General features: G+C 34.9%; 3 protein-coding genes and 1 non-coding gene across 5 annotated transcripts; 1 reads left to right on the plus strand and 3 right to left on the minus strand.

Moving 5' to 3' along the window:
- The first annotated feature begins 1,145 nt into the window (after positions 1–1,145).
- On the plus strand, positions 1,146–2,548 carry LOC108815119 (eukaryotic translation initiation factor NCBP). Its single transcript, XM_056990877.1, is given in 8 exon segments — positions 1,146–1,187; positions 1,583–1,678; positions 1,764–1,848; positions 1,851–1,858; positions 1,984–2,061; positions 2,130–2,205; positions 2,208–2,248; positions 2,343–2,548. Coding segments are annotated over 8 exon segments (561 nt in total). The 3' UTR covers positions 2,478–2,548.
- A 139-nt stretch (positions 2,549–2,687) lies between these two features.
- Positions 2,688–4,310, minus strand: LOC108815001 (superoxide dismutase [Cu-Zn] 3). Of its 2 annotated transcripts, none has more exons than XM_018587659.2 (7): positions 4,180–4,310; positions 3,997–4,098; positions 3,598–3,693; positions 3,468–3,499; positions 3,241–3,316; positions 2,969–3,022; positions 2,688–2,883 (listed from the first exon to the last, which is right to left on the minus strand). In XM_018587659.2, exons 1-7 carry the CDS (start codon positions 4,265–4,267, stop codon positions 2,843–2,845), a joined length of 489 nt encoding a protein of 162 aa, XP_018443161.1. In that variant the 5' UTR covers positions 4,268–4,310; the 3' UTR covers positions 2,688–2,842. The 2 variants fall into 2 exon arrangements, with proteins under 2 accessions (XP_018443161.1, XP_018443162.1); XM_018587660.2 differs by having other exon boundaries at positions 3,997–4,080; positions 4,180–4,304.
- Positions 4,311–8,897: 4,587 nt separating this feature from the next.
- On the minus strand, positions 8,898–10,823 carry LOC108816589 (B3 domain-containing protein At5g18090). The gene is made up of 4 exons (XM_018589159.2): positions 10,656–10,823; positions 9,677–9,971; positions 9,311–9,576; positions 8,898–9,230 (listed from the first exon to the last, which is right to left on the minus strand). Exons 1-4 carry the CDS (start codon positions 10,752–10,754, stop codon positions 8,991–8,993), a joined length of 900 nt encoding a protein of 299 aa, XP_018444661.1. The 5' UTR covers positions 10,755–10,823; the 3' UTR covers positions 8,898–8,990.
- A 1,045-nt stretch (positions 10,824–11,868) lies between these two features.
- TRNAW-CCA (transfer RNA tryptophan (anticodon CCA)) lies at positions 11,869–11,940 on the minus strand. The gene has a single exon. It is a non-coding gene; the product is annotated as a tRNA-Trp (tRNA).
- Between the last annotated feature and the right edge of the window lie 61 nt (positions 11,941–12,001).

A 12,001-nucleotide genomic window follows, 5' to 3' on the forward strand; every position in this document is an offset into this window, starting at 1 on the left:
TTTAATTGGAAAAATGAAAAGCGTTTCCTTTATACTTTTGCTTTTGCTATCTACCCTTCTCGTCACCGTTAGTAAGTAAAGATGCCATACTAACAATATCATCTCCCAAAACCACTGGAATCATATATCTCTTCGTATCAATGATTGAGCTTGTAGCAAGATCATTCATTTACCAAGGCCCAAAATAAAACTGCAGATGCTATAGCCAATATATCTACGCTTTCTATAGAAATCTAGTTTTGTTGGTTGTTTTATTTTAATCTGGATCGAAAACACTGCTTGAGTGATAGCACCAATGCCGGTCCTAAGCTAATCTAACAAAAATATTGGCAATAGACCCCCAAACTTTTCGAAAAAGTTATATAAATATAGATTTCAAAAAACAAAATTTTAGGTCTTCAAATTTATTTTTAAAAATAGTTAATATCTTTAATATATCGTCTATGGTCTCCTAAATCTTAGGTCGGTCCTGGATAGTATAATTTTTTGATGTTGAAAAATGATTGACCTTGTAATATCGAATAAAATTACTCTTTCTGAATTAGTTTTTGGTTTGTTTATATTTATTTATATTTCAGTAATTTTATTTCTAATATTATTTTTATATATTTTGTGTGTTTAAGGAGGGAAGATCATCAAGTGTGAAACAACCGATCAATGTATGGATGCATGTAAATGCGAAGATGCATATTGTGACGGTCATAGGTGCTACTTTGCGAAAAAAGCTAGGAATACAATTAATGTTGGTTCTTCAATAAACAATTATCTTCCAGAAGATAAAAGACGTGGTGGTAGCAGTGGAGGACCTCCATCTACCAGTTAAAATGATAAAAGTGTCTTTGTATGTCTAACAATAAAAACTTATTTGCTGAATAAAAATACAAATTCGTTAAAGAAATTTGATTTATTAATAAGTTGATCCTCATAGGTTAATGAACTTTTAATTATAAATCAAGATCTATCTTCTCGTGTCAAGGTTTATCTAGTGTTATAGCTAAGCTGTTCAATCTAACACAACGTTGAATGGAGATTTTTCGATGGTACTGTGACATTTTCCGTAATTTATCCGCCACCAGACCGTTTCAATTTTCCGTAATCTACATCAGCTAAACACACTATAGAATCGGGCAATATCAAGTCGCAGTATGTTTCCGATGAACGCCAACACTCTCACGAGCTCAATGCTGGTCTGCATCATCCTCTACGGGTTCGTCCTCTCATTCCTTATTATCGATTGCTTTTCAATTTTCAGAATATTATTATAACTGTGAAATTTATGTTTAGAGCCGGAGGGGTTGTAGAAGATTCGGATTCTTAAAATCTAAAACTTTTGCAAGCTGTTCTTATGAAATTTAGGTTTATTTGCGACTTTGTTAAATGTCTAATGAGCTCAAATGTTATAGATTCGTGCACTAGCGAGACATTAGTATTCGTGGAACTTAATGTTCGGGGGGATTTAAATTTAAATTTAAATTTAAGTGTATTCAAGAGTAATCTCGAGAGAACATGACATCCATTAGATTATACACTGCCTCAGTGGCTCTACGTTTTTTTTTTCCTTCTAAATTTTGGAAACTTGCAGTACAAGTTTGCGATTTGGTACACACGTCGCACACCAGGGGTCAGGAACCAGACATCTTACGAGGACATCATCAAGAAGATTGTTGAATTCAGCACGGTAAAGCTCAAATAAGTCTCATTCTTGAAAGCTGTTTGTTAGTCTTATCTTTGTTTATTTATGAGATATGTCTTTGGTACCTTAGGTTGAAGGTTTTTGGGCATGCTACTGACACCTTGCTCGCTCTTCTAGTCCAAGTGATCTTCATTTCTTCAAGGATGGCATTCGCCCATGTGGGAGGTAAAGCTAATTTTCTTGTTAATTTTTCACTTGCGGTCTTTGTGTTTGTTCGTATGTGGATCATCATCGATATAGCAAACATCTCTCTAAATAAAACTAAAGTTGCTAAAATTCATTTCAATCAGGATGGTGCCAACTGCAATGGTGGAAAGTGGATCATTCGTTTCTCCAAAGGTGTATCTGCTCGTTTCTGGGAGGATCTGGTGAGTTTTTTTTTTTTCCAATCTGGAAGTCACGTTGGTACCTTCCCATTGATTTGTATTTTGTTCAGCTTCTTGCGTTGGTAGGCGACCAGCTTGATGATGCTGATAACATCTGTGGGGCAGTACTGAGTGTCCCTTTTAATGAGGCATCATTAGTGTGTGGAATCGCAATGCTTCTGATCATCAGGTGAGAAAACTATTCACAAGATCTATCCCTCGTTCGTTCCCTTCTTTTGTTTGGTACTTATACAGCGAAATCTTTTTGTTTTCCCGGTGAACAGGCAGTGATGGGTTTGAGAGACTCGATCAAGGGGCACTTGAAGCTGCCTCATGCCTATGTCATGGAGTACAAGCCCCACGATTCTTCTCTTCGTGACAACTCTTCCTACAGGAAGAACACATGGCTGAGAGGATAGGTTCAAAGTTGACCATTGAATCACGTGATGTGGGGAAAGATTGCAACCTGCGAAGATATAAGAACTGAACCATTTTTTCCGATAGCACACGGTGTCAGACGGCTTACAAACTCAGCAACGAAAATTCTGGCGAATACTGTGTATTCAATCATTTTCTTGTTTCTAGACAATGTTACCTTCAGTGGTTTGCATACTTGTTTGAAACTATGATGATTTAAAGATAACTTGAATTCACGTATTGGCTTACATTATTATGACCTGCGTCTCAAACAGTATATCAATATACAAACTATGGTCTCTGATGTACATCTACAGATGAAAAACTGAGTGTAGCTTTGGTGTGGGTAGTTCATTGATCTCAAAAGCTAAAGTTTAGGATCCACAGCTGATTGAAGTCCGATAATACCTGGTTCAGCATCAAAATCTAGAGTGAGTTAAAGAAAGAAATGATGTTACTCTGTAGTGTTTAGCTTTGTATAGCAAAGTAATACCGCATCCAACTCGTGCGCCTGCGTTTCCTGTTGATTTGCTAAGCTTGTGTCCTCCTGCACGGTGACAGCCACATAGAGATCATGATTCTTTAATAACATCATCAACAGAGCACAACATGAATCTAAGAAATGTGGCAGATGATGATATAACTAAATGAAACTAGACACAATTATACTATTAAAGATTTGACCGTTAAAATTCTACTGCTTCTTTGTATATGGTAAGTGACATCAGACCATAAATGTATATTTTTAAGGCTATAAGTTACTACCTCTGCCAAGATCATCAGGATCACCATGTACAACAACCGCCCTCCCAAGTATCGAATACTGCCCACTAAGTGGTATCTGTGAAATGAAAAGAGAAGCCGAGATAAATGGGGAAATGCCAACAGATACATATGCACAATGTAAGAAGCTTAGGACTTGGCAAACCAACTGAAAAATACGAACTGTTACATTAAATGGTAGAAGAAGTGAAAAGAGAAGATTCGATTACCTGTTTGTCCTTGATCGAGATTTCAGCAACACCTGAAACGAAGCAAGGCTCACCCAAAATAACACTAGCAACATTCTTCAGAAAGCACAAAATAAATATATAGATGAAAGAAAAAAAGAAAAGAGTATACCGTCTGATCCTGCAAGAATGTTACCCAAGTCTCCAGCATGACGCTCTTCCTCGTCCGGTGGCCCATGAACTCGATTTAATGGATTGAAGTGAGGTCCTGAAGTACAGAACTCAACAACAGAATCACAAAGATGAAACACCATGGAAACATCTATTAAATGAGATTTGAATTCTAAAAGTAGCTTAATCTAAATGGTTCCTTGAGTGAATTGAATTCTATTGGCAACACTAATAGTTCATCTAAACTTCTAAATCTGATACAAACCAATCCAGTTAACATCAAGGTCAAAACAAGATAACTCTTTTCACAAAACCATTAGATTCCTTAAGAGAAACGGTCAATGACTTAGTCTTGAGCTCCAAGTGTACAGTAACAGACACAAAGAGTGAAGAAACCAACCAGTAGAGTTGCAGCCATTTGTGGTATCACCGAAAGAGTGAATATGAAATCCATGGAAGCCAGGAGACAGTCCTGAGATCTTTCCTGTAACATGAGTAGTCCCTGTAAAGTTAAAAAAAATCAATACAAAAGAATGTAACAAAACATGTCCGAAGCCGATAAAAGGAGAAAAAGAAAGATCACCGGAAGTGTCTTGGATGAATTGAATACATCCTCGGACGTTTTTATCGCCGGCGATAAGAGCCACCGCTCTCAGATTAGGAGCTCCCATCGGTTCTGTCTGTGTGTTGGAAATTGATGTGAGATGTGATCGAATTAAATTGAAATGTGTACTGGTTTAAGTGTGGTCGAAAACAGAAGAATCATAAACCGAATCAAACCGGAAATTAAACTTCTGGTTAAGATTCATTGTAATTCCGAACCGGAAATTAAACTTTTTTAATCTTTATAGAAGGAAGTATTCTTTTCTTTTTGTTTCTTAAATCTAACTAGATTATGACCCGCGCTTTGGAAGCGCGGAATATTTTACGATGAAAATTTTCACTAATAACTTAACAAATATTTTGGTAACTTTTAAAGAGTGTATTTAAAATATTTTTGCATTTAAATCAGTGTTTTTAAATTCAACCCGATTGTGATTATACCGGTTAATCCAGAGATCTGACAATTCAATTTAGGTTTTTAAAATATTTATATTAACAAAAATCACTAAAATCCGAGACTAACCGATTGAACTGATGGATGACCAATATGTAATCTAATTTGATTTAAATTGTAATAGTTTCATAATTTGTAATCTTATAATCCAAATTTTAAAGTTCATTTTTTGCAATTTATGAAATTATGATGTTTCTACAAAATTTTAAAGAGAAAATGATAGATATAAAATATTAAGATTAATTATTGTATTGTTTTGAAACATTGATAGTAGTATAAAAAAATAAGTATATTGTTTGGAAACATTGATAGTAGTATAAAGAAATAAGTATATTGTTTGGAAACATGGATAGTAGTATAAAGAAATGAACATTAGTGATTTAATGTATGTTTAACTATAAAGTATAAAAGGTGTATTTAATTTAAAAACTTACAAAATAAATGTTAGGTCCAACAGAATGTTTCTGTTTTAATAAGATAGATTAGTCTCGTGCTTTTGTTGCATGTGTATATATATAGGCAAGCTTTGATGGATTGTCTCAACTCTCTTTAGAGACAAGAAGACAATGTTGTCGTTGAGCTCATCCTCAAGAGATTTCCTGTGGTGTCTCTGCTGAGATTCAAATCTGTATAAAAAACAAGGAAATCGACAACCGAATCCCCAAGTTTCAAACAGAGACAACTGATATCCGTAGAAATTCACGAGGTAGGTGACTGAGTTTGGTAATGAAGCAGAAATAGAAGAAAACGTTTATATTGTGTTGAAGAGACCATATTCTTGATTGGTTGTACATTTGGTCCATACCAAATCCTATGTTTTAGATTTCTTTCGTAAAACCCTTGGATATCATGTTTATTATTTCTCAACTTTGTTCCACAAAGTCACCTTTAAAAATATATGGATTCTCTTTGGAAGGTCAACCCGTTAAACTTGAAAATATTGATCAAATCACAGAACTACAAGACAGTGAACTAACAAATCAATTTTATATAACCAACAGAGCTAGATTAATAGAGAGAAAAAAAATTTATACTTGTCCATGGATGTCTTCACAAACAGTGAGATGATCACCGAATTTTTTATACCTGTCCATGTATGTCACCATCGAACTTTTCATACCTGTCCGTGGATGTCACCACAAACAGTGAGATGATAACCACCTAGTAAGCTGATGAAAGCAAGAGCTAAACGCTTTTCAAAAGAATCAAAAAGAGATGATTATAAAAACAAAAAAAAAAGACATACCAATAGTTTGAAAGTCAATAATAAAGGGTTTTTTAAGGGACCTCTCCAACATAATACCAAAGAGCCAAACAATTTTGTTGTCACCATCACCAAAATCCTTTCATGTTTCTATTTTAAGTAATAGTTGAGTAAGTTTTGTGCAGTTTGAAAGCTAAAATAGGAATTTGTGACTTACATCATCACAGTAATGCAGAAAAGATAGTGTGATGAGTTTATCATCATGAGCACATGATAAACTGGCACATTGAAATTTTATAATAAATGCTATCAAGTTGACATAATGTCTAATTGTCTGTTTAATCAGTTATTTATGTGTTACAAGTTACAAACGTGAGACTTTTGGATGTATATCAGTCCGTTGACATGTATCATATGATGTAGATTAAATATAAATAACACTAACCATTTAGTATTTTTGCAATGTAATGTTAACCAAACCAGTCTTATATCATTTATACTATTAAAGCATAATTTTTATTAGGATTTTGCTTTTGATTTTCTTTTATCATTTAATTGTTAATTAAAAATATTAGCGATAGTTTTAGCTAGTTTTGAAAAGAATCTATCATTAATTTCTCTTTTACCATTTAATACAAATATACAACATACCTAATTTGCATTCTAACACATTACTAAGTGGTCCGGTTATAATAATGATCTACCCGTAAATCAAAAGGGAACCGCAGTGAAACCAAAACAAAATTAAATCATATCATCACCATCTGCAACGCAACTCCAGAAACAAAACCGCAACAAAAATGGAAAAATCTTCCAAAAACCATATATAATTTATTTTACACACTTATGTTTCTTTGTGTTTCATATCATGTTTGCAACATATGTTCACCACCATTTATGCAATACAGAACCAATAATTAAACATAAGAAAATGAACCAACTGTATCTAAAACCATTTGAAATACAATAATTTGATATTCTTAGCAATACCGTTACCAATAGCGATTGTTGTTAGATTCGGGTTAATTATGGGCTTCCAACTTAAAACCAATTGGCAATTAGTGGATTGGCCCTAACCCTTTATATAGTAGTAGATTATTTCTTATATTTCCGATGTGGGATGTTTCTCATCAATACCCTCCCTCACGCTCAAACATCTAGGTCTGAAGCGTGGATAATGTGGGAATAACATCCACAGAGAGCCCAACATCGATGTAGTAGTAGTTGTAGTAAATTAGGTCAAAGGATCTTATCGCTCTGATACCATGTTAGATTCGGGTTAATTATGGGCTTCCAACTTAAAACCAATTGGCAATTAGTGGATTGACCCTAACCCTTTATATAGTAGTAGAATAATTCTTATATTTCCGATGTGGGATGTTTCTCATCAATACCCTCCCTCACGCTCAGACATCTAGATCTGAAGCATGGACAATTGTGGGAATAACATCCACAGAGGGCCCAACACCGGTGTAGTAGTAGTTGTAGTAAATTAGGTCAAAGGATCTTATCGCTCTGATACCATATTAGATTCGGGTTAATTATGAGCTTCCAACTTAAAACCAATTGGCAATTAGTGGATTGGCCCTAACCCTTTATATAGTAGTAGAATAATTCTTATATTTCCGATGTGGGATGTTTCTCATCAATACCCTCCCTCACGCTCAGACATCTAGGTCTGAAGCATGGACAATTGTGGGAATAACATCCACAGAGGGCCCAACACCGGTGTAGTAGTAGTTGTAGTAAATTAGGTCAAAGGATCTTATCGCTCTGATACCATATTAGATTCGGGTTAATTATGAGCTTCCAACTTAAAACCAATTGGCAATTAGTGGATTGGCCCTAACCCTTTATATAGTAGTAGATTATTTCTTATATTTCCGATGTGGGATGTTTCTCATCAATAATTGTAGACGAGAACATATTGGTTGGTTGTACGCGTGGTCCACCACTGGTGATACACTATTTCCATACCAAATCCTATGTTTTAGACTCCTTTCCTAAAACCTTGAATATCCTGTTCATTATTTCCAAAGTTTGTTCTCAAATTAGACTATTTTTCTTTGTAACTTAATCATATAATTCTTTTGTTAAGCTTTTTTTGTTTAGATATACTTGAGTGAGTTTAAGAGTTCCAGCGCTCATGTGTGCTATTTCTTTAGGTTTCCAAACACTTACCTCCTTGTTGGATGTTCCAATGGTGAAACTACCCATAGGAACAACAATGGAATCACTTTGGCATTTGTAAGTAATTGTCTTTTTATATGCTTTGTTGTATGTATAGAAGCACGTTTGTTTTATTATACAGGCGAGGGTGATTTGAATCTGCAAATTACCAAAAGGATTTACTTCCTATTATGTGTATATTACATTAGCAAGGGGATATCATTCATCCATGTACTAGCATCCTGATCACTTGTAAACCTCCATGCAATTTCATGCTTTAGCTAGTAATATGATATCTGTATGATTACGTTCCACACCAATAAAGAAATGGAATTTAATGTAGAAATACTAGTACGAGGTTGCCTTCTTCCAGGCAGGATCCGTGGGAATCCGAATCTATGGTAAATTTCAGCGAGACTTCTCTGCCCAAACTGGAGAAGAATAGGTTGGATAAACCGATTCTGCCAAAAGTCATGCAAGTCAAGCACTTTGGTCGCTGTGGAAGAACTAGATGGACTCACCTTGTCAATGAGGATACAACAGATTGGAGTAACCAGTAAGCTTTCTGCTTTCAGCGTTTCTCTTGTTACATATGAATATATGATTAGCCATAGGCTTTTGATATGAACCAAAAAAATATAGCTCTCATCTAGGCTTATGCAGACTGGCTTATTTAGAATTTGAGTAGAAACATTAGGCAGAGAGAACTGAACTGGATCACTGGAAGCAAATGTGAACGGATTATGTTAGGGAGAATCTTGTGTCTTTTTATTTGTTAATGGAGCTGCATAATTTGAATTATTAGTATTTTTGTGCATAAACCGATAAACCGGAAATTAATCTTCTCGGTTAAAATTAATTGTAATTCCGAACCGGAGAGAAGAAACAAATGCATACAGACAACAAACACAACAAAGACAACATAAAGGTTTGGTTTATAACACATTAACTAAGATCATCTGAACTACATGGAGTTGGAGACACTGAGAATCATCTCGGTCGGTTTAATGAGCTGGAAGGTGCAAACATCACCGACCTCTAAACCAAAATCTTTAACCAAACGAGGCCATCCACGAGAGAATCTTGACTGTATCTTAGAGACCACGTACATAACCTCCCATGACTTCTTCCCTTTTGAATCATGAATCGTGAACACGGTTTCCTCCATCGGCATATGCCTCTCCGCAAACCTCTTTGGTATCCCCTGGGTCACATATCAAAACGTTTGAATTAATTCATATAGTTTCACATATCTTTCTCTTAGTCTTGTCATGCTTCGCTTACCAAGAACAGGACGTATGATTTCTTTATGGTGAGCGTAAACTCTGGAACATGAGACGAAGTGCCAGCTTCAGAGTCGTCACTGTTAGTATCCATCTTCCTCTTTTTACTCTTGTTTGATTTTTCAGCTTCTTTAACTTGCTTCTTTCCCAAGTTAATAAGCTCACGTTTCTTTCTCAATCTTCCTCCTACTGTAGATTCAGCTGTTTCTGAGACAGGATAGCTTGATGCAGACAACGACTCTCTCCCTTGTTCTCTCTTGTTTCCACCTGATTCATCAAAAAACAAAAACAAAAAAACAACCAGAAAGCTAAAGGCTGTTCTTCTTCTTCTCCATAAGCCCTTTAAGAAAACATGAGAAGAACTTACTGGACGAAGCAATGGTTGCAGATCTTGTGGGTCCAAGCATCTCGAGGCAGTTTATCTGGTAGATGGTTACGTTAAAGCACATGTTACCCTTGTGCGTGAATGTGAGAAGCTCGTCATCACCTAAACCATTGTCGCTCAAAAACTGGTCCCATCCGTTTTTCTCCATGTAGTAGAAGAAGCTTTGGGATTTGGAGAGCTTGATTCTCCATGAGCTTCCCCATGGCAACTTTAAGACCATCTTAAAGGAGAACTCATTGGCTGAGATGCTTTTCAAGAATTCTTGAGGGATTTCTCTCTTTAGACATAGAATAAGTACAAGATCTGTCAATTAATGATGAAAAATAACAAAAGAAAGATTTGCATTCTGCATTAACTTCAGCGAAAGTCATTTTGAGCCTAGAGTTTCAACCTTTTTGACTTTACTTGATTTTTATCAGGTCACTCACACACATAACCATCAAGAACAAAACTTACCAACATATACTCTTTTTATTTTTTTGAACTGTTTACTTCAATCTTTTTTTTTGTTCTCAAGAAAATCATTTCAAAAGGCCAAGATCTATCCACCCACAAAGATGAATGTCAACTCTATCTATGTTATGGATCCGACCTGAATAACCATGGAGAGACTAAAGAAACACGAACTAATAAACTATACAAGTTTTCTGTCATCTAAACATAGTCTATAGTCTACGTTAGAGATAATAGAACGAGCCATAGAAGTAAGAGCCACAAAGTAAATCGGAAGAGTATTAGAAAATTAAAGATTGACAACCGAATCAACAAAACCAACTGAATAATATGAAACAAACTTCGGTAATCAATAAAGCTTTGAAGAAGTTAACTGAAGAACCCTAAAAACTCTAACCAGATCTAGAGAGAAGGAGAGAGCGTCATAGAGAATCATCAAGGTTTTTAATTACCAACATATACTTGAAAATAAGTTATATGAAGATGGGGAAGAGAAAGATCATATTACCATGGTTTGAGATGATAGATCTTCCTTTCTAAGAACTTTGAAGAATCCTGGGTTGTTACCTTCTTCCATAATCATACCAAAGCAACTGTTTGTCCCCATCTCTCTCACTCCCTTTCTCCAACCTCTTGTTTCTCTCTCTCTCTGTTAATGGGAAAAATTAGAGAGAGAGTGATATGAAGGCCATTTATTCTAAAGACAGTCGATGCACCTCCAAGCATTCAAAGTCTTTACTTTTTTCTCCATTAGCTTTGAAATAATTGAGAAAGATGCCATGCCCATGCATCATTGTAACTTGTATTGTTTCTTCATTATACTGAAAATAGGATCTACATTTTGTGAATTTGGAGACACGTAAAAAGGAGTGCAGTTTGCTAGTTTGAGTAACTCAATTCCACTACAAGACAGCGACTTGTTACAACATTTACTCCATACGCTAAAACCATATTTTTTTTTGAACTGGCTAAAACCATATTTATTTGTAGTACTACTACATTTGACAGCCAATTAATTATTTCTTTTTTTTTGAACTTAGCCAATTAATTATTTCATTACTACTTCTTTACCGAATAGCTTATTCATGTTTCAATATTAATCAAAGTTACTAACTGTTCAAGTTTATATGTGCCAAATATTTGCTTACATCACTAACTGGAATATTAATTTGTACTATAGTTTCATATTTTCACATACGTCTCTCTTAAATTACTTATGGGTATTCAAAGCTTACATGACAAATCAATAATCATATATCATAAATTAAAATTTACAGTACGTACTCCATCTTTTACTTGATTAGAGTGACATGAATCACAAGTGACAAAAAAAAAGAGTGACATGAATCACATTTTGAACATAACCAAAAAGTTGAAAAAAATGACTATCGAAATTCCAACTTCTATTACATTTTATTATATTAACATTTTCTTCTAGCAAAATTTGCTAAGATTGATTATGATTGAGTAAATGACAAAATGTTCCGACAAAGAAAATTGTGATGTAGTCTTCATCGAAGAAAATTGTGATTAAATTGTTGACAAATAAAATTGGTTATAAAATTGTCTGGACGATTGAACCGAGTTGAAACCGGAACTAAGACTTTCGGGTAAGATTAATTAAGTTATCGAACCAAAGAGTGGAACCGGATGAAACGCAGCAAACCGGAACAAATTCAAGATTCTTTTCCAAAAATATTTCCGGATAATCTTCGGGATTTTGAACCCGACGTGAATCGAACACGCAACCTTCTGATCTGGAGTCAGACGCGCTACCATTGCGCCACGGATCCGGATGCTAAACAGGTTCAAGTATACAAACTTGGTTATTTTTTGTTGGTAAATTTGAAGATA

The sequence above is a fragment of the Raphanus sativus genome, chromosome 7 (genome assembly GCF_000801105.2).
Source record: "Raphanus sativus cultivar WK10039 chromosome 7, ASM80110v3, whole genome shotgun sequence".
Classification (NCBI taxonomy): Eukaryota; Viridiplantae; Streptophyta; class Magnoliopsida; order Brassicales; family Brassicaceae; genus Raphanus; species Raphanus sativus.